Source organism: Oreochromis niloticus, linkage group LG11 (assembly GCF_001858045.2).
Source record: "Oreochromis niloticus isolate F11D_XX linkage group LG11, O_niloticus_UMD_NMBU, whole genome shotgun sequence".
Taxonomy (NCBI): domain Eukaryota; kingdom Metazoa; phylum Chordata; class Actinopteri; order Cichliformes; family Cichlidae; genus Oreochromis; species Oreochromis niloticus.
The window spans coordinates 9,800,687-9,823,327 of record NC_031976.2 but is presented as its reverse complement, the minus strand read 5'-3'; the positions used below and the strand labels follow the sequence as shown (position 1 = coordinate 9,823,327).

The following is a 22,641-nucleotide window of genomic DNA, read 5'->3' as shown; positions in this document are numbered from 1 at the left end:
AAGATGAGGTCAGTGTCCCAGCTAAATCCCTCTCTGCTCATGAATCAATGCACAACTTGTCAGCAGCGTCCCCTTCGTTTGCAAGAATTTGGCTGATATTTCAAGAGCTAAGAGTGTTCATGGAAATACTCACAATAGGGGCACAGAGAAATGGATGCCTCAGCAACAGCCCAACAAAGCCTCTCGGTAAATTCTTTCAGTATTAATTTTAAGACAGACATGCTTTTATCTCTGGTAGCTAAAATGATCTTTTCATTCACAAAACGTTTGAGTGCCAGTTTTCAGTTTGCATGATACAGTGTAACAAAGTTCAGCATTCTGCCTTCCACATTCTTAATAGAAACAACATTTAGACACGGAAAGCCTGTCTGCTTTTAATCGAAAATAACATTTTTACTTTCTTATTTATTTATTTTTTGCAGGCCTCATTAAAGTCTGACAATGCTTTTCACAATGAGCACTGGGAATAATATAATCAGTTGGTCCCTGCAGTTTTAGTGATATTTGGTGATATTTAGTGATATTTAAATGCTCTGCCCCATCCTGTATGTAAATATCCAGTATTAAAAAAGAAATATCTATATATTCGAAACCATTTTAAACCATCAACGCAATCGCAAATTCTCCTGTTATTTGAGACCACTGCTGTCCTAAGAATGCCTTTCACTCACACATTTTCTGGCCAGGACTTTACACAACATGACACTGACCAGAGCAGTGCAGACAAGGGAGGGACATTTCCCCTGTGTGTGTTCATATATATCTTGCCTGTCAACGGGTGAACCACTTCCGATGATGTCCACAGCATCAGGCCATGTTGACTGATCTTTGTTCCTCTTTGTTGGCTCTGAGCGTCAGGGATACAGACAGTGACCAAACCACCTAAACTTAGCCAAGATCCTACAGAACTACACCCTAAAACCACAAAATCAGGAGTGGGTCTCACTCCCACTTTCCCTCAATATGTTTGTGCCACTCAAGGTGACCCTGCTGACATTTTACAACAACTGGGAAAGCCTGCTTAACCACAGCAATCTGGAAGTGCATCTCAGCTTATGATAACATTTCCTACTTCCCAATTAGTCTTGGGCCAGCATCCTGGTATAGCCTTGTGGGAAAAATATGCTCTGATCAGCAGAGTCTGGAAGTGAACCAGCATGTCCCACCAAAGAAACTAGCAGTGCATTTTGCATACACCAATGTGGTGGACATCTAAAAGAAAAAAAGTTCTAGGTGGATCCTGATATGGCCAAAGAGCTTAGATCCCAAAGTGATGATCCATGTGAATAGGTTTACAAGTTCTTGGCCTGCTGCATTAAACAAACACAGAAGCTAACCATTCCTGACAGTTGGTGGGGTTTTCATGCTGAACTGGATAAAGACATGAACGGAATATCCAGTGGAACTTCCCTTTCTTCCCTGTGTCTCACACGCATGTTCTGGCCAAAATGTAAGTTATTTTTCATTTTGAAGTGAGGACAATGTCATCATCACAAAGCAGGTGCTTTAACGGGTTGGAAAGGGGTAAAACATATAGTCAGTCCTGCCTGACACGCTTCATTGGCTTTATTATGAGGAGATAGCGTGGGAACTTTGGAAGAATTCACTCACGTAATAAACAGCTCTTTTGACAGAAATTAGAGAACAGATGTGTAGGTGTTGCAGACCAGCAACACGTGGCAGTGAGAAAGAGTGAAGGAGAGAGAAGGTGAAAAGGAGAGAAGCTAGAAAGATAGCAGGATGGGAGAGAGTAAGAACACCAGAACAAAGTAGACAGAATTGTATTTGCTGCCATGTTGTTACCTTGAATAACTAGATCTGAATGCATTTGGCTGGTGGCCCTAAAGCTGATCCTCTAGCTACCTAAGGTGAAAACATGAATTGCACGCATGTAGAAAATGTTCACCATTTACAACTGAACACATTTTGGCTGTCCCATAGCCAGAAGCAGACGCTGGTCCTTCCAGGATATGTCAACTGAACAACTGAATAATTGACAAAGCCTGAAGTCTTGAAGGGCCAAACATTGTGCTGTTTTCCATCCAAAATATGTATCTGGAAAATATGAGGAAACGTCTGCACAATTCAAATACCATTTTTAATAATGTCCAGACTGAGAGTCATCTAAAACCAGAGCGGCGATATATTGATGAGGTCATTCACAATTTTTTTAAAAGTCACAAATTATTTCGTTTGACTTGCATGAGTTGTGATGTTGTAACGACATACAGTCATCTTAACAACAGAAGTGTACAGCCATGCTATCAGTTCTATGATGCTGCACAGTGCTGCCTAGAGCTTAATGGTTACAACCTGCTGCTAATCAAATGTAATATTTGCCATATTAATCATGTTGGTTTAGCATATTAACACACAAAATCTTGTTCATTTGTACTGCATACAAAGCATTGCTGACGGTGAGAGTGTATACTGTTTTACAGGTATTTAGTTATAGACCAGACTGTTGAACTTTTCCTATCGTTTTGTCTCAATCTAATGGTGGTGCCAGATGCAAAGTTAGGAAATTAACAAAGTGACTGGATTTCAACATGAATGTCTGTAACCCATTTAATGAGAATCAGAAGTCACTGGGATTTATTTCCTGGAAGCAGTGACTGTCTGTACAGAGTTGCATGGCTACCTGTGATATATGGGTGATCATGAAATCAGAAAGGAGCTGAACCAAGCTGATTTCTACGAGATATGAGCTAAAACAGAGAAAAAAAACAGTCAATCACACTCACACTTATGTCCAATTTAGAATATTTTGTCAGTTAACTTAAAATTAATGTCCCAGTCACACCAGTACAACCACACCCTTCTTGCTGTGACATGACAGTGACAACCAACGGACCATTTTACTGCCCCATCCAATCGTAACACAGATATTTTAATTTAGACGAAAGCGTTGGAGCGGTAGACCAACAGATATGCAGCTAGCCAAACAAAAAAAACCTATACATGTTAGAAAACCCACTCAAGTTAAATAACACATTTTATATTACATGATGACTAGTAGGGATGATCAGCAAACATAACAAATACACATGAAAATGCTGAGGATCTGACCTGGGAGGACACGGTTGGGTGTTGCAGGGCATCAATCCAGTAGCTGGTCTTGATCTGGGATTGCAGTACGACACATTCACCTGCACTTTCAAGTCTTTGTAGCATGCTGACTTGGTGTTCATTTGGCCTGCATGGGTAATAGATCAGTAAACAAGAAAGGGTTAAAGAATACAGTTGTCATTTTGAGTCCATGGAACCACACCTTCACAACTTCTACATATGTTATTCAAATTAATTCGATTTGATTAATTTAATTAATTAGATTAAATTCATTTTACTAGTTTATCAAAAGATTGTTCTTCTATCTTTAATAAACTTAAACTAATATTCATGTTTGACTGAAGTGGCTTCAGGATTGATAACTTCTTGCACAATTGCATATTGTTTTGATTAATCGAACTAAACCTTAAATCACAGGTTACCAATTCCTTTGATTATTATTTTAACTTAGGCAGAGTCAGTCTGCACATCTGAGCTCATATAGGTCACTTAGTCAGTCACACTCTTTAATAAAGCAAAAGACTCTCAACTCATCACAACCTGCAATCAGTATTCATTGAGGTGGAGGTGGCTAGGGGGTACCGCAACAGACCGGGGTGGACAACTTTAACCTCCAGGGTCAATCAATAGGAATTCTACACTAAGAGCTTTGTTCACTGTGATGACGCTAAGCAAGCGCACATGCACAAATATAGCCATGCCTACACAATGCACCCTTGTTCCTCAACCTCTGGCCACAAATTACCTGCCCAGGGGACAAAGGCCACTGGTCGCAGGCAGGCATGTGTGTGCTTGCAATATGTGTGTGTGCGTATGTGTTTGTAATAGCCAGTCTCCAGCTGAATAAGGAGAGGTCCCACCAGTTTGAACCAAGAGCCTCTAATGTCCCGTCAGTAATGATGGGAACACTCTCGTCTCCATTTAACCTGGAGCTAAAAGCCTGATTAAAGGTCAGAGAGGCAAGAACTAAGCTTTAGGCTTAGTCTACTGATCTACAAATTGTCCTCCTCATTTACGGTTTTAGATCAAGATTAGAGGTGATGCGTGCTTTCTCATCAGTGCAACAGATTTTAAATTGCTTCTTAAAAAGTTGCATCTATGAAAAAACAAACATAAATCCCAAAAAATTTAAATTAAAAACAAAGACATTGTATTTTTTTAATGTTTGCTCGTACCTCCAGCACAAGTGGCTGAGCACTGGGAGCGTATGATAGCCCATGTATAATTGTGCTTGATGCGGTTCTTCATCAGTTTCTCATCAGCTTTCTTTAGAGTATATTCCCAATGCACACCAGGATTCCAGCCCTGCAACAGCACCTAAAGGAAAAAAGGTAATAAACAGGCAAGTAAGTCACAAAGAAAAAGGAGAAGGAAAGTAGGTCTTAATCATGTTACTGAGACCAATGACCTACTACCTCTATTACTAGAGTCTCATTGGTGGGACCGGCTGATATGAGACTCTCTGGTCTGTTATATGGTCTTTTGTACTCGAAAATTGCTCCAGCAATGGGGTGTCGGCCAGGCCAGTCCACGGTCCAGTGGCCATTAAGGTAGTAGCGTCTATGTGTGTCCCTGACAGCCAAGTAGGAGCTTGAGGAATTCAGTTCAATCACACGGATACTCCGAGCTCCAGCTGGGATGGTTATCACTGCATAGTACTCTGAGAAATATTAGAAGACGTTAAATAAGCAATAAAAGTGGCATAAAACTCCAGCAAACAAAACAAAATGTTAATAATATGATATTAGGCTACACAGATTTTATGGTGAGGACTGCACCATACAAGCTTAGTGGGACATGAAAACAAATATTAGCTTTTAAAACATTTCCAATAAAACTGCTAAAAACCAATGAAGTGAATAATTCATTTGTGACGTACGGTTAGTAAAATGCTGTTTTGTGTACTGTCCTTTGTAAATCTTGCAGGTGGAGTTGTCTCCTTTACACACCCCACAAGCATCGGGCACAGCTGTGGAGCCTAAAACACGGTCACAGCCAACTCTCTGTGGAAGAAAACCATCAGCACTTTTGATGACAGTGTAGATTACACACATAAAAACACAAGACTGCGTCACAGTACTCATTCGATTACAACATTTACAAAATTCCAACATTTATTATGTACGTGGTGACAGGTCAATATTTTATTATTCATTATATCTAAAGTAGCAGACAGCAGGAGAAATAAAAGAGTCTATTGATGTTCTTTACTTCTTACATCCATTGTCAAACTTCATAGAGCCACTTCAAAGACCTCACACGCCATATACATAAATGTAGCACTTTGACATCAATGTTTGGTCACATCATGTTACTTTCCAACTGCTTAACATTTAACATTACCTCACACAGTCCATCAATACAGACATTAGAGCTGTCTGGTGAGCAGAGTGTCCCATCCTTAACTTTGCTGGCCAAGGCAAAAAAGAAATCATAACCTTCAGCAAAGCAGTAAAGCTTGCATAGATCTTGATCTGGAAGAAAAAGAAAATAGCCATAAAAAAGGCCTCTTTTATCATTTCAAATAATATTTAGTCACAAGTATTTTTTGAAATTTAAGAGGAAAGCTTTCTCACCATCCACTCTAGTGTATGGTCTCCAAGTGTAGTACCAGCCTCTGAACTGTTTGCCGTTGAACTCAGCACACTGTTGTGCTCTATAGTCAATGGTGTTCCTGGGACAGTCGTCAGTATTGCAAAGTTTGTATGACCTGGAGGAACCCTCGCAGAACTTCCCTCCATATGCTGGTCTAAAGAGATGGATTTAAACGGGTTTTTCTGCATGAAACTCATAATAACATGCTTCGCATTAAGTATTTTATGGATTTTCTTTCTTCATCTTCTATCTGTGACTGTATGTTCATGTTGAAACCCCAAACATGGGTGACAGTAGAGTGCAAAGTACTGAAATAATGATCATGGTAATAAAACATTTAAGATTGTTTTTAATCTGTTGAGTTAGTGAAATTCAGACTGTGGTGATCCATTAACATGTTTCACTCCATATGTGTGTATAAGTGTGCCTTTGTGAAGGCTTGTGAAATCACAGGTGTATATCCTCGGGTTATGTTCCTAAAAATCCCTTCTATGGGACAAAAACAGCTTCTGCAAACCCTCCAACCTCTCTCTCTGTTGTGTTCTTTAGTTTCATATCTCTGCATTTCATCTTTCACTTTTTTAATCCCTTTTCTGTCATCCCCCCCTCCTCCTCCCACTTCATTCCACTTGCCTGTCTTTGTCCTTCTAACCCTTCACCACCAGCTTTCCTTGTCTTTCTTTCTCCTCATCACTCTCTGTCTAATTTAGCCCACCACTTGTCAGGATCTTGGCATGACATGATAAAAAGAAAGTCCCAGCATTTGGAAAAGGGGCCCCTAACTGACTGACAGTGCCAATAATCATGAGTGACTGATGAGTTGGGGGCTAAATTAGCAGATAAGTGACAGACTTGTGTGACTTAATCACAATTCTTAATATACTGTTGGCCCTTAGTCAAACAATCAGAAGTACCACAGGCCATCCAAGTGTTCTGCATATTATAGTAAGAAATTATACAACTAGAAAACTATACTTTGACAGATGATGACTTTTAGTAGACTTTGAGCACCATTTAGTAGAACTGTTCGTATGTAGTGTATTCAGTAGTATTTCAAAGTAACATTTGCTGTATAGTGTGAACAGTGAGGACATGTGTTAGTTTGGTTTACAGAAAGTATTATCTGGCAGCAGTATGATAGTTAGCATATAGCTTAGCATAAAGACTGGATACGAGGATTAACAGCTAACAAGGTTTGTCCAGAGTCGGTCTACAAACACATCTAAAGCTCAATGATCATTCAGTATATCATTATTATATCTTAACTGTTTAATTAGAACACAAACACTTATTTGTGATACCTATAACAATGTCAATGACAAGACTCCCATTCCAAGAGGCTCCTAAGTTAATTTAAAATCCAAAAATGAATTTAGTCTAGGTTAAAAATGATTAAAAGTTTTTCAAAGTATACTAAGGACAAGTGGATGTGAGGAATTTAAATATAGAGAAAACTAGGTGCCGCTTCAGTTTTTGTGCTAACTGTCAGCTAGCAATACAGACAGAAGAGGTTTTGAGTAAAGTTTGTAATCACTTGTAGAGATTTATGTTTTTCTATTGCTATGTAAGATTGAATGTAAATATAATGTTAGAGGCCATTGCTGTGTCTTTCCCTACCTGGGGTTGCTGCATTGCCTCTCACGATACGTAACGCCGCTCTCACAGCTTCTAGAGCATGTAGACCAGGAGGACCACTCTGACCAGTGGCCATGCTGAGGCCTTGGACCCTCATCACCCTGTTTCACACACTGGCCCCGACGACACCACTGAAGGGAACAAAAGAGCATTGATATATGGGAAAGAGAAGGATGCAGCAGAATGGGGGTTCAAATAGAAACTGTCAAAACTAGACCCGTTTTTATCTTAACCACGAGTGAACTCACACAGAATCAGACTGCAGCATCGTCCATCTTTGCTGATTCTCATATGTAGCATGCATTTCTCATTATGTGGAATGCTCTGTTTTAGGTATAGTGTGCTGGGATCATTAATAGGATCACTGAACATGCTGGCTGCAAACTCACTTGCAAGTGCAATTTAAACATCCCTGCAAGTCAGTGGGACTGGACTTAACAGAGATTTTGCAGAGAAGAGCAGTGAGGTTAAGATCTGTTTAATACTCGATTTGATTGCACTGAATGAATGTGCCTTCTTATGTTCACCTCTGCCACGTCAAAATATGACTTACTGTGCTTACTGTACTGTTTGGTTTTGTACCTATTTCTCTTTCATTCTGATCTCTGCTGGACTGAAAAGCCATGTGCATATAGTGTTACTAGCTGCTTCTGACCAAGCAGCTTTCGAGCAGTGAACACTGCCAAATGTGTCCCTTAAGGCAGCAGGCAAAACCGAAGATTACACGATAATGGATAAAAAAAAAATAAAAAAAATCTTTAAATATGTTTCTGCACTTCTTTGGACGGCATGCAATGACGGTGATCGTACAGGGAAAACTCAAAGCCACAATCAAGTACATACATCAAAGGCCGAATCATTAATCAGTTTCAGTGTACTTCTTCTCCCAGAATTCCACACACACTGGTATTGCATAAGCTGTGCTATGTCCATACATCGAACATATGCAGCTGTTCTTGTTCTCACTATGTGAACAATAACCACACAGGAGACCACAGACCCACACGCCAGCATATGCAGACTCATGCACACCTCACCAACTAATCTCATGGTCCTTGACTAAGAACTAGAACAGCTGATTTCCCCTCAGTTTTCCCCCTGCGGCTGAGTGCCACAGATTCCTATGTGAGGCAGTCAGTGTTTGCGCTCGGTTAATTTTCCCGTGGAGGGGGAGCGCGAGATTAAACCATCAAGTTTAATATATTGAGAAGCAAACGTTGATGAGAGGCTGTCAGGGGAGTGAGGGTAAGAGAAAGAGCAAGCCTCGGGGGGGAATCATCTTGAAAAGAAGAATGAAAAAGAAAACAAAGAATAAATAAAGAGCGCAGATTGCTTTTTGGATCCAAGCCAATTGCATATTTCTGCCACATCAGCAACAAACGAACTGCAGCTGCTCCCTGAGGTAAAAGAAGGAAGGACAGAGTGGTACCTAGAGCAAAAGAAAAAAAGGAGTTTTCATTTACACTACCCTCAAATGTACTAAATCAAAGTAAAGTTGCTGATCCGGCTTGAAAATAACTTAAATAGTCTGTGCTGGGATGTGAGGCCATTGCTATGTAAGAAAAAAGCAGTTAAAAGAAGTTCAGTGTCACTCAGTTCAAGCCATTTGCTTTCAAATAGCTGGACTTAACACTACATAACACTAAAAGACTCAATAAATGTTACTTTTATAAGGCTATGTACATCATTGTTGCCTTTTCAGTGTATTCATAGCTATGGCCCATTGTCCTTTGCAGCTTACTGACTTAAAGGTCTGTGGTATCCCTAAGACAAAGAATGTGTTTCCCATTTTTACAAGCTTTCCCCCTCTTATACTTTTACACGCTTGGTAATGTAAAGAAGCACACTGCCAAAAAACTTCTAGGGCAACTGATATGCAGGAAGGAGAATTTGCCCTGAGAGTGAATCCATTTTTCACTAGATGTGTTTAAATCCACTTTTCTTAAGTTAGCACACATAACAGAGTAAAACTCTCTTACTGAGTTGTGTTACTCTGTTGGATGGTATTTTTCTCACCAAAACTGAGAGGAAATGTGTGTGGGACTCTTGTTTAGGCTGTCCTAAAGAAAAAAGGCAACGTTTGCTAAAAGCCATATCAATTGGAGGAACATTTTGGCTCCTTTGGCTATCAAGGAACAAAGGTTATCTTATTGGTGATATGCCCTGAATAGATTGTGGACTTTTTTCCAGTTCACAAATGACATTTTGAAGAAGGTATCTTCATTTTCCTGCTAGCGGTTGGAACTGTCTTTGGTAAGACCGCTTCAATTGCCTCTAAGGAAATGGATAAAAGAATCCAATAGAAGTCAGCGGCTCCCATGCCACTCATGTGATGCCACTCTTGAGGTAAAAAAGCCTGTGAGTGTCAACCCCTTTAACCAAACACATCGCCATACACGCACATGCGCACACGCACTACATCATGTGTTAAGTCACCATATCGGGGCCGCAAGCAGAACCCTCAGCAGCTGGCATGAATTTGGTCTCACACTTCCTCCCAACACGGTGGCACCAAAGAGCCTTGCAGATATCCTGGAACAACATAAGAGAGAGAGAAGCAAAGTGTAACTTACATGGAAACCTTAACTTACTTCTTGCTCCAGATTCCAGAAACTGGATCATCACGATCCTCCTCACAACAGCTGTAAACAAAGCTTGCAGTGGGGAAAATGATAACTTGTAATTGCATTTTGATTTTGCCTCTTGAGAGCTAATAAAACATGTTAAAGGAATCTTGAATCTGCAACTGTCTGAATAATTATTTTCTGGAGAGCTTCCCGTGTGCAGCAAATGTGAATCTCCAAAATATTTATGCTTCAGTAGCTACGGTAAAGACATCAGCATCGATACATGAAATCTGGTCTAAGTGGTTCTAACATCAGGTCTGTTGTGGATCGACGTAGCAATCTTCAGCTTTGAGGAAGTGAAACACCAAAGCGAAGAAGTAACACAGAACATAAAGATTAGGACAAAGTATTAACAGGGTACAACTGCTTTACCAAACTTACATGATGTAATGGCTGTGTTACTCAGTCATTAAAGATTCAGCTGGGAGCCCCGGCCTGTTTCCCTGCTCGCATTGCCTGAGAAACACGGCTTGCTGCTTTTTAACATGTCTACTCTGTTGCCATTTGAATGACTATATCAGATTTTGACAACTCAATGCAGATGCGGACAGACACCTCAGCCTTAGCTTTGGGCTGCCAAAAGCCACCATGGAATTCGTCCCAAGGACTATTTGTCCATCTGTTTCGCTTGCTCGGGCCTTTCGTAGCAGTAAAATAATGGCAGAGAGCGGTTAGCGATGGGAGGAGAGACAGAGAGAAATGATGGACAGTGTGTCAGAGGCTGAGAAAGAAAGAAAAACGCCCATAAACATTATTCCATTTTTCCTATAGAATAGCCCATCCCTATCTAGCTGCAGAGAGTATCATTTGTTCCCTCCAGTGGTACCTTATCTTGACAACAGCTGCCAAAAAGTTTAGTGAAAAATGAATTCATTACACCATGAACTGCGCCGCTGAGGCCGATTCTTGTGGGCTGTTTTTTTTTATGAGTAACAAGTGCTCAGAAAGACAGTGAGGGTAATGACTGCTTGGAGATTTCTCAGTCCAGTGCACCTTGCTGCTACCAGGTGCACAAGCATATGTTATAAATGTAATAATCCACGGATGTTCAGACCTTTATATAAGCACACAAAGAAGGAGAAGAAGAGCTAGGATTCATAGCCAGCTACTACTGGCACTGGCATTTCTTAGAGCATAAATTAAAAAAGTCCCTTGCTTAATGTCCCATACTGCAGACATAACATATTTGATACATACTGCAGTAACTTTATTACAAAGCATTAAATATCCATCTTGCTTTATTGGTGATCATTTTTGGTAATGATAGCTTCCAGATGAAGACAATTTGCTACACAGAAAATGATACAGGAACAAGACAGGTTAAAATACAATGTTAATATAAATGAATACAAAGCACAAAAATTGCAGTAGATACATTATCAGCTCTTTAGACTGGTCCTGCAACAAATGGAAACCCTTATCCTGTGTGGCTAAATGTTATAGTGTTGCTGACCGCAGGCAAATATGTTCACCAGTGTATTATACAAAAAAGGTCACATTAATCTGTTAGAGGGACTGTGACAAAAATGAACTATTGGCTGCTAAGGGTCTGCGGGGCAGATGGATGGTTTAACCTTGTTTGTTTCTTCAGAGAGCTTTGTATTTCTTTTAAACACTTGCTTGAATGGTTCAAACAATACAGGTGCAGCTTTGGCTCAACTGAGGTTCAGGTGAGATACTATATTTTGAGAGTGATGACATTTAACAAGTATTTAAAGCCCTATTCAGATTATCTGGGAGAGTATTTCTAACAGTAAGATCAGCAGCAATGAGACAATGGGAGAGCAACGAGCAGAGATTCCCACTGGCAATGCTCCAGTGTATATTTAGTCATCTATCCCAGTGAGTACAGTATATCATGGGGAGTGTTTGAGTCTCAGTCTTTGTGTGTGGATGCATATGTGTGTACATGCACAATGGCATGTAACCCGGATCAGTTTCTCTTTTCCTTCCTCTTTTTATTTGATTTTTCCTCTACCTCATTCATCCCATCCAACTCTTGCATTCTTTGACTTTTTTTTCCCCTAACTAACAACACATGATTGTTAAAAAACCGTATCAAACGCTCACGTTCCAGTGGATGTGCCGATAAAACCCGTGACTGGGATTATAAACCCGTTTTTAAATTAGCATTAGATGGCATAAGAGAGTCAAAATCAATTTTATTACCTTCTTAAAATCAAGGGTGCAGAGTTTGGCCTTCTCCCCAAACTGCCATTTGCACTGTGTGTCTGCATCGTACAGCTCGCCAGGCAGCTTCTCAGGGTATTGATACTCTGTGATTGCTCTTGGTTCATCTGATAGGCACAAAGCCTGGGCAGAACTGGGGAATTTGATAGGGAGATAGCAAAGGAAAAGCACAAAAAAAAAAAGAGTTAAGTAGCTGGCATATGAGACTGCCTGCTGTGCACATAGAAATTCCAAAAGCGAGCATCACTCCACGTGTTCCATTGTTCCCAGCACAGTGACAACTGTAAAGTGTAGCTATGGTAACATAACAAGTTGGCAAACTCAAAACCTAAGGGTAATGTTTTAATGCATCAGACACTCAATTATGACAGACATAAAAAGTCCTTGCCCATATCGCTCATATCCTAACACCAGCAGGGGGTTTCCAATGTTAACTGATATCACTGGTTACTATACAGCGATGTTTTACAGCTTAAACGCTGCAGTCGGGGAATATAATACAAGAATATGGTGGAAAGAGCATGAAAAGGCAAAATATGCTGGAATGGTTCATTGTGTTAGTGAGTGGTCCTGATTGCTTTAGCAGAGTGTATGAGTGTCTGTGTGTGTGTATATGTGAGATCTTCCACTGCTTTATGGGTCCTGTGTGTCTAAGGAGAACAATGTCTGTTGTACAAGTGCAATATTCTGGTATTCTACATTATTCACATAATATGGTTCCTGAAAAATACATTACATTTAAAGTACTGTGTAATCACACACATCAGCAAGGACTCAAGTAAAGATTGGGAGGACTTAATGTAATTCACAAGTAAAATTACAAAATGATTTGCAGGATCTCTTGACAAATTCTATTATGAGCAGTTTTTCATATTCACTGAGGGCAAGAGGCTTAAGACCAAATTTACCCCCCCCCCCTAAAAAATGTAAGCATGGCACACAAGATTCTCATCAGCTAGAGATAAAAAAGCATCCTTTCTTTTCTATGATTCCCTCAGGATCTCCGGGCTCACCCCATCCAGAGAGAAGGCTATTTATATCTATCTGTTTGTTTGTTGCTGCATAGAACACAGACAGCAAACTGCTGAAGAAAAAATTCATAAAAAGTTTAGATAACTTCACTGCTGTGAAGAAGACTGGTCACAAGCAGACTCATAGCTAAAGAACATCTTCTCTGCAAGACTTTTTGATTAGCATTGCTGAAATCAACGTGTCAAGCAAACATATCAAACAAACCAGCGTCCAACAAACATGCTGTAAACACATTTTATGTTTACAGTATGTTTGCTGCTTGCAAACTTCCCATTAGCTTAATTTTAAATTAAGTCTATAAGTAACAAAGTCTGCCTCACTGCATTTCTAAAGCTCACAAATTTTGCATGCTGTTTGTCATTTGATTATTATTACTTTTTTAAAATAGTTTTTGTACAACGATACAATACAAGATATAATGTGGTATATCTGTTTTATAGATGGAAATGAGTGGTTTTATTACTTTAGCATAGCCAGCCGAGCAGTTTCCCTGTCCTTGTTTTTAGGCTGAGATATGCTATGCTAAATTAAGCTAAGCTAACTAGAAATTGTCACAATCTGCAAACCTGTTGTAGAGACTTTTTCTGCAACTCTGATCAAGCTGCTTCTTCTTTCAGCTGCTCCCATTAGGGGTTGCTGCAGTGGCTTGCATCTCACCCTATCTTTAGTATCTTCCTCTGTCACACCAACCCTCTGCATGTCCTCTGTTTGTCCAGAAATCTTTCCTGTGCTCTTCCTCTTTCCCTCCTGCATGGCAACTCCATATTCAGCTCCCCCTGTTTAATGTACCAAGTTTCTCTTCTTTGCACATGCCCAAACCATCTCAGCCTTCCACTCTAAAACTTTCTTTCCAACCTGCATATCCTGTGCAGTCCATCTAATGTACTCATTTCTAATCTGGTCCATCCTGGTCACTCCTAGTGAAAATATTAGCATGTTCAACTCTGCCACCTCAGGTTGGCTTCGCTTCTTTTTTCTTTTGCTACTGTCTCCAAACCAGACATCATAGCAGGTCTCACTACCATCCTGTAAACCTGTCCTTTCACTTTTGCTATTATCCTTCTGTCGAAAATCACCCGATACTCCAGCCACTACACCCTGCCTGCACTGTCTTCTTCATCTCTCTTGTACACTGTCCGATACTTTGGATGGCTGACTCGTCCACCTTCAGTACAACATGTCCTGTACCACCCTCGCATACTTCTCTGCTACTCCCGACATCCTCGTGCATTACCACAGCTCCTCTCTTGGCACTGTATCATATGGTTTCTCTAGATCTACAAAGACAGTGCAACTCCTTCTGATCTTCTCTATATGTTTCCATCAACACTCTCAAAGCATCTGTAGTGGACTTCTCTGCCATACTGCTGCTCACTAATCATCACCTCTCTCCTCAGCTTAGCTTCAACAACTCTTTCCTATAGCTTCATGGTATGCCCTATCAGCTTTATCCCACTGGACCTACTACAGCTTTGCACATCACCCTTGTTCCTACAAACTGGCACAGTACACTTCTTCTCCATTCCTCACACATCCTTTCACTCCCCAGGCTTGTGTTAAACACTGTGGTTAAAAACTCTAGAGCCCTTTCTCCTAAACATCTCCATACCTCAACAGGTATGCCATTTGGACTCCCTCTCCTTGCGCTCTTCATCCTCTTCATAGCTTCGCTCACTTAGTCCCTACTGCACTTCACTACCTGTGCTCCATCCATCCATTCCCGCGCTCTCATTTTCTTCACTCATCAGCTCCTCAAAGTACTCTTTAGACCTGCTACACATCCTTTCCAGCTTAATCTCTCTACCCAATAAGTTGCTACAAATGCTTTACTCCTTCCTTAAACTCTCAGCAAGAAGCTAAATAAGCACATTTCTCAGAGGAGTCTGAGAGAGAAGGGGATCTTGAAGCTTTCTGGTTGGTTTAACTAACTTCAACAACAAAAACAACTTCAAGTGGTTTTTAAGGATTTTACTTTCACTGACGTGAAGATTATCCATCCATGTTAGGCATGGTGGGATAAAGCATCTGACCATGCATACAGTCCGGCCTGTCTGTCATGGCTGACTGAAGAGAGGTAGATCTAGAGTGAGTGTAATATAAACTCTGCTGGCTGACATAACGCTTCTCTCCATAGCAGATGAAGGAGACACTGTGGAGTCTCATGATTGCAGCTAGGAAAACATACAACATTTCAGCAATAATATCATTCAGTAATAATGCAAGATGACGACTCCTTGATGGTTTAATGTTTCAGCGCTCTCCTCCATGTGACCTCAAGAGGTGATGGGAGTTTAATATAAAACTGACAGCTCTAACGAGGTTGAGGTCATCCCAGCTCTAATAACTCAGCGAGGAAATACACTGTCTGTCTCCGCCACTCTGAGAGGGGAGACCTGACAGTTCAGCTAACACACGGGTAAATTTAGTGGTGGGCACTGACTGAGCTATCTAGTTTCAACACACACAGACACACACACCTACATCCACAGACAAATAGAAACATGTCCAGACACATGGGCGCGTTGTCCGTGATGGCTGTTTTCCCGCTTGGGTGAACAGGCTATAAGCAGAACAGTGCACAAACCAACTGCCATGCAAACTTACGGCTTTCACTAGCGTGTATCTTGATGCACAGTAAAAGTGCATTTTGTAAAAGAGCACTAAGAGAAACGTAACACAATATTTCACTTAAATTAGCTGCTATGGTAACTACATACTTTACTTAATTGCATATAGTGTCTTGTTCATTCAAAGCTTTGAAATTGGTTTTGAAATATAAAATCTTTTACAGGTTTTATATAGGTAAAAGTACAATTTTTCACTTAACACATTAAAAATAAAAAAAACAATGAATGCATGAATGAATATTGAATCATGTAATTATGAAAACTGAGACATGATCATTCTTAAATACACTTGTTTAATTTCTTTTAGTCAACACAATGAAAGTAAAAAACAACAACCAATTGCTTACTTGAGGAAGCGGCTGAGGTACTGACGGCTGCAAGCAGACCAAGAGAAGACACCGTTGTGACCAGCTAATGTGGGAGACATGATGTTGCCTTCTGACTTTTTACAAACATTCCCTTCACCATCATGGACCATTCCAAAACTGGAGAGTTAAAAAAAAAGAGAATTTTATCTATAAATTCAGGTGCCATAATCATCTACTTCACATGTGACAAGTGCAGAAGTTGTCATTCTAATAGATTATTTGTTTTTACATTAATTAAAACAAATTTTGGTAAATTTTTCATTTCATTGTTGAACACAGTTGAACGAGGCTGAATGTACTCTGGAAACCCTTACTTGTGTCCTGATTCATGGGCGATGGTGAATGCCAAACCCAGGCCAGTGTCCTCGTTAATGGTACAGCTACGGTATTTGCTACACATCCCGCTAATTGGAGCAAACCCTGCAAAAGCAGTGATAAATTTTTGCTTTATTATTTATTAGTTAAAAAAGCCATTCCAAAAATAATTGCAATTGATCAGTTAAAATAACTGCTGTCAAGTTGGTTCTTCTCAGCTTTTCAACTCTACATTGCAAGAGAAATTTCCCAAACGATATGCACCGCCGTGAATTTGGGGACGGCACATGTCGGAAATATCAAACAGCATCAGTGAATTCAAATCCTTCCATATCTTAACATATGGCGTCTATATAGTCACACATGCTACCTTTTACTTCACTTTAAAACATTCTTTCCCTATCTTCACATCTTTCTCATATCTCTCATTCTCAGTTAAACTCTTTTACAGTATTCAGCTCCCTTTATGCCTCTCCGTCCTCTCTCCTGTCTCTCACATTTACAGCAACCTCTGGCTCTGAATCAAAAAGGCTAATCCACACGAGAGCCTCCCTTAACGTTTTTTCCTTAGAGTTTCATGGCGAATTTGGCCTTAAATTGTGTTTGATTTACATCTCTAAGTCTTTGCCACAGAGTGGCTCATGTATATAACTAATGTGAGCAATGATATTAAATATAACAAGGGAGATTAACTGTGAGAACTACCATTTATTTCTTTTTTGTGTTAGGAAAGAGGTAGGTCATTGATATTATATGACAGTTTTGAAATATGAATGAAAACACTGAAGAATAGGGCTCTAATAGTAATCCAAATAAACAGTGAATGGTTGTGCTAATGCCTATTTTACATCGTACTTCTGGGAATTAGAAAGCACTGACTCTTATTTTGACTGGACAGAGACACAAACACACACACCTTTTATCTAAGCTCGCACAGCTATATGGATGAGGCTAGTGCCGGTTTCGACACTTTATTGTCAAATCTTAGGTCTGGGGATTGAAGTTACACTCTTGTGTTTTTCTGGTGCACAAAAAGGGAGTTTTTTTCTCACACTGTAGAAGACAAGAATGTGTTGGCACAGTCATTACCCCAAATAAGCTTCTGTTATTGTGCTAGGTGATGCACACTCACAGAGACTGAGTGTGTCTGAATGCTCAAGCCAGCTGAGCTTAGTCTATGTAGAAAAACACTAAGCACTCTAAACTTAATGAAAACCTGATAATGTGTCTGCTTTCTGAATTTCTATCTGTTTTTTCTGTTATCTCTGTTAAGTATGGTTGGCTAAAAAAAAGTAAAAAAATAAATATTCAGATACTATTTATCACTAAATACTTAATTACTGTTGCATCAGATGAATTGCGACATGAACTGATATAGCACTGATATCAACAGTGTTATCTTTGTCTCACCTAGCTAACACACAACTTCACACCACATGCTGAAGGCATACAGCCCCTCCCTTTACTAGCAGCCGAAGATGTCCATCACAGCAGTGAACAACACTTTATGAACAATTTCGAGAGGTGAGTAAAGCTCCCTTTTCAACAATAATTAAGCTCTAAACAGGTAGCACAAATGTCAGCCTGGCCAGCACACACATTTAACTTATAGCCGCATTAGCTGTCTCTTAATGATCATTAGGGTAGCAGCTAGCAGCTATGGCTATTATTGGAGCTAGGCAGCAAACCTATCACTTGTGCCTGTATAACAGTATAATAGACAGTGTTTATTTATTAATTTAAGAGGATTATGCAATTATTTGTTTCTTGTAAAGTCCCTAATTAAAGCTGTGAAAAGTCTAAAACTACACAGAAACAATGGTAGCATACCTTACCAACAATATTTGATCACCAATGAAAACATGGTACCAAGTCACCAGAAATACAACCCTACCCCAAACAGCCTAAAATTGTTGTTATTTTTTTTTTAAATTAAAAAAAAAGTTAATCTTAAGATTCTGTACACGTCTGAAAATATATATAATTGTATATACCTCAACCTATAACTCAAAAATACTGTGGTTACTAATGTTATTTTTTTATGTATTGTTCTAATCTTTATGTAAAAATATAACTTCTCTTAATATTTTGTCACTCCCCCGGTATTAAAAATGGTATTGGCATCATATTCAAATGATGTATTGTGGTAACCCTAAAGTTAAGTCTATATATATTTTTTATCCTCCACAACATCAAAATGATTGACATGCATATCTCCAGGGGTTAAAGTGGTTGAATGATCTGATAGTGATAATTGATAATAAATTTATAATAAATCTGGACTTAACATAAACATAAAAAGTTAACATAAAAATAAAGAACATGATAGATTTTGCTTTCCAGGTTAAGGTACGCTGAGCAAATATGATGGATCGGTGTATTGACAGGATTGTTTATTGTCTCAAATGAGGCCTTCTGGCATTTGGTTGTTGCAGAATCTGCTCTTTTGTGATTTACAAGCAATAGAGCAACAAAGAGGTTTTTAAAGTCGTACCAAGAGTATCACAGGGTTCATTCTTCCAAGAGCAGATGTCGAGTCCCGTGAGGAGGATGGCGTGGTCATGGTGCCGGCCCTCTCTACCTCCCAGGGTGGACTGCCAGTGGCAAAAGCTGTTCAGTGTGTGGTCTGCATGGTGGTTGATCACTAAGCCATTCTGTGACATAAAACACATAAAACACATAAAAAGATATAGCAGATATAATGACAGTATTAACTTCATTGAGATAAAGCATTATTATCCATATATTTACTGCCAACTTACAGATTCTCCCTGGGTCTTTATAATCAATAACCAAGATCTTTAGACATATAGCATGCATCTTGATAACAACATAAAGGCTTACAGATTTTCTTTTGTGTACAAAGGAAAACGTCTGTGAACATTTTTGTATTTTCACCATTCCTCCTGCTTATAAATACTTAATTTTAAAATCTATGAAGTGGCTGGAAAGTCTAAGCCATTGTTCTCAAGCTGCTTTGCTTTTCCCGACTGTACCCCAACAGTTTGTCTCACTCTGTCTGTGTCGCTCATTTACTCCTAGACTCCATGAGAATTTCCCCTGTGGCAAAGATCCAGGGAAATACATGCTCTATTTAAACTGTAAAAGCCCCTAGTTGTTACAACAGCCCCGGGAAGATTTTGGACGGACCGAAAAGATCTGGAACCTCAGGCAAAATAAACAAATAAACAAACAAATGATCTTTTTTTTTTTGCATTTTCTACACGCCCCTTGGTATGTACAGCTAAAGAACATGGTAACATATTATTAGTGTATAGGGTTGAGTTGTCTGGGTGAAAATGATGATTCTGACTAAAAACTGAAACGCTCACCTGTTCTTCATCCAGGAGGACGAGACCCACAATCACTATGTTGATATTTCCCCCTATTGTGCCATCTTTGAACAGACTTGAGACCTAAAAGGCAAACAGACAATCATTATGATGTATTACTAGCGCATCTGGCATTTGTCTAATCCATCTCAAGTCATGTTTCAAACTCATGTAATTTGAGACATAAACTACATGTGCATGAGTAATTTTACAAAGCTTAAAGTGGCTTGAACGTGACCATCAAAGTGACATCTGAAGTACTCGTCTGTTTATACAAATACAGGATCTGTCATTAAAAACTGGTACTCGAAGAGGATCTGATTAGTACAATCTAGGCTGATGTGTTAAAATGTCCTTCACTTATATTTATGCACCACTCCCATAATATGACTATCAGGGTACTGCTGAGGTCACGTTCACATTCACTACTGCTGCATTCAATTTAGTTTCTTGTAAGGACATCTGACCACTCTTTAAAATTTGGGCTTTGAAAGTGGACTTCTAATCTTTGGTTCTTGTTCGCTGTATGCCTTTCTCTAAGACCTTGTGAATACATCTTTAGGAAAACTCATTCATTTCCCTCTTTTCGTCCTGCTTTGCGCTGACTCACAGGAAGACACATGGCCGTGGTTTGTTGCAGAAAGGTCAGAGGTCATCAAAGAGCTCACTTAAACTAAGCTATGCTAAAAGCTGAGTGTTTGACAGGCTGTCAGATGTCTGAATTGATTAGAGCAGATGCAATGAATCCCGATATGTTTTTACATATAGGAATAAAGTTGGCACACCTGTTTCCACAGATCTGTAGTGTTTTGTGATACATAGTGCACAGCATGTTTTTTTAAATAAGTAACTATGACTTTTTTTGTCTTTCCACTGTCACTGTGAAAGCATAATTCTATACAAAGCTTGAGAGCTTATTAGATTTCCTTTCCAACAAATATTAAATGACTTTTGTAAGCCTCATGAGGCCTGGCAGGTGGTGTAAAGCATTGGGTGTTTTCTGTGAAACCCCATATGGTATTTAGGTGACTCCTATGAGGCCGGTGACTGCTCTGACTTGGTTTTTACTACAGGGAACTATGTTTTCAAAATAGATGGATTATCTTTGGATTTGTCAGTCAGTCATTAAGTAGCAAAACAAGTGTGACGGTATTCGCTTACAGATAAGCTGAGAGGAATGGAGGGGGACACTGCAAGCGTTGTGGAGATGATCTCACCCAGATATCAGTTTCCTGTTTTAAGATCTCTGATAAGTTAGTCTAGCAGACAGGAGTGTCAAGTAACTAAATCCTTACTTCAAATAAATTGCATGGCTTCCTCTTTCATCAGCTGATGTTATGGTGTATAATAGCAAAAAAAGCACAGCATCCTAAAACTTCATTTGATGATGTGACAGCAAAGTTACACCAGGCTTTGTGGTTCTGCTGTTAAAGCCACTTGCAAAAATACAAGACAACTTCCCCATAAAGTTACAAGACATCATATTTGGTATTCTTAAAAAAAAACGAGTCAGCCTTGCGGTTGATTTATGTAACTCCTGTCTTGAATCTGTGCTGCACCCATGCTAGCCTATAGGCAGTGTGCACAGTGCACAGTGGTAAAGACTAAATTTGTCTCACCATGTTAAGCACAGTAAGAACATATGTAGTTATGTTCTCATGGCCATGGTTGTCCATCATCTTTCTGTCCACCACCACAAGTGTCTCCACATTGAGTCCCTGGCTGGCCTTGTTCTTCATCAGCACTGCCCTTTTATTCCTGGGGATAAACTTGTATTCATCTGGAAGGATAAAAATATCCTCTTCTGGAGGTTTCGGCATGTCTGTGAAAACAGATGGAAAAAGATATAGAGTAAGAATTCATTAAGTAATAAACTGGTCTGAAGCAAAATGATGTAGTAACAGCTGAACAACCTGAACGGAGCATTACTCAGTGATCTATGGCTGCACAGTTAACATGATGAACTACTGTATGGAGGCTTCCGAGTGACTGATGAAAGCCCAAACAATAGCGCATATAATAGCGCCTTAATTGCAGCCATAATGTCCATGACAAATACAAGCCTTCCTTTCCATTGCATGTGATTTGAAATGAATTTGTAGCCACTAGCCAAATGTCTACCTTTGCTTATGTGTGCTAACCAGCGACTCTGGCAAATAGCTGGCAACAGCTCTGGATGATTAACTGTGCTCTTACTTTTGTGACCTGATGTCATGGATAAACTGCCGACTGTGCTTTTTTTTTTTTTTACTGGTGTTGACTCTGGCAGTCTCAGTGTTATGCTACCATTAAGTGTGAAATCCCAGTATGTGTTCTGCCTTACAGTAGCTACAGCTACATAAAGTAACAATATTTAAAACAATCGACTATATGAAATATTTACATGTTGAAAGCACACACATTCATCTGAAATGTATGTGCTTCCAGAGCTGTTTCATATTCTATAGACATGTAACATAAATATGGAGTATTTTTCTCCCAAAATGATTTTATAGTGTTTTTTTGTTTGTTTGTTTATTTAGTACCAAGGAAAGGCCGTATTATGAAAAAGATTTTGTAACTTTTGATGAATTGAAGCTTGCTATTTGAATCTGGGAGTGAAAGCACCTTCTAACATTCATATTTGAACTATGACATAAAGTAAGTAGAACACCTGTTAGTGCAAAAGCACAGCATGCAACCATTGTATCTTGTAACGTTATCTTCCTAAGTCTTCTTTTCAGTGTTTTGATAGGTTATCAAAGTTTTGACCTACTCATCGCTGGCTTAGATAATCTAAAAGGGCTAGAAAGTTTGCTTATACAGGCGGAAAGCAGGTGAATGGCCAAAGTGCCCTTCGACGAACACACAA

General features: G+C 39.5%; 1 protein-coding gene across 1 annotated transcript in view; it reads right to left on the bottom strand.

Annotated features, from left to right (window-relative positions):
- Positions 1-22,641, bottom strand: part of adamts16 (ADAM metallopeptidase with thrombospondin type 1 motif, 16) — a 51,052-nt gene that overhangs the window by 12,085 nt on the left and 16,326 nt on the right. The window contains exons 5-18 of the mRNA XM_003443713.5: positions 21,410-21,612; positions 19,791-19,874; positions 18,953-19,112; positions 16,458-16,563; positions 16,123-16,260; positions 12,096-12,249; positions 9,736-9,831; positions 7,282-7,430; positions 5,646-5,818; positions 5,413-5,543; positions 4,949-5,072; positions 4,485-4,729; positions 4,245-4,386; positions 3,070-3,196 (exon numbers count right to left, since the gene is read on the bottom strand). Coding sequence (XP_003443761.1) covers positions 3,070-3,196; positions 4,245-4,386; positions 4,485-4,729; positions 4,949-5,072; positions 5,413-5,543; positions 5,646-5,818; positions 7,282-7,430; positions 9,736-9,831; positions 12,096-12,249; positions 16,123-16,260; positions 16,458-16,563; positions 18,953-19,112; positions 19,791-19,874; positions 21,410-21,612 — 2,032 coding nt within the window. The remainder of the gene's footprint in view (positions 1-3,069; positions 3,197-4,244; positions 4,387-4,484; positions 4,730-4,948; positions 5,073-5,412; positions 5,544-5,645; positions 5,819-7,281; positions 7,431-9,735; positions 9,832-12,095; positions 12,250-16,122; positions 16,261-16,457; positions 16,564-18,952; positions 19,113-19,790; positions 19,875-21,409; positions 21,613-22,641) is intronic.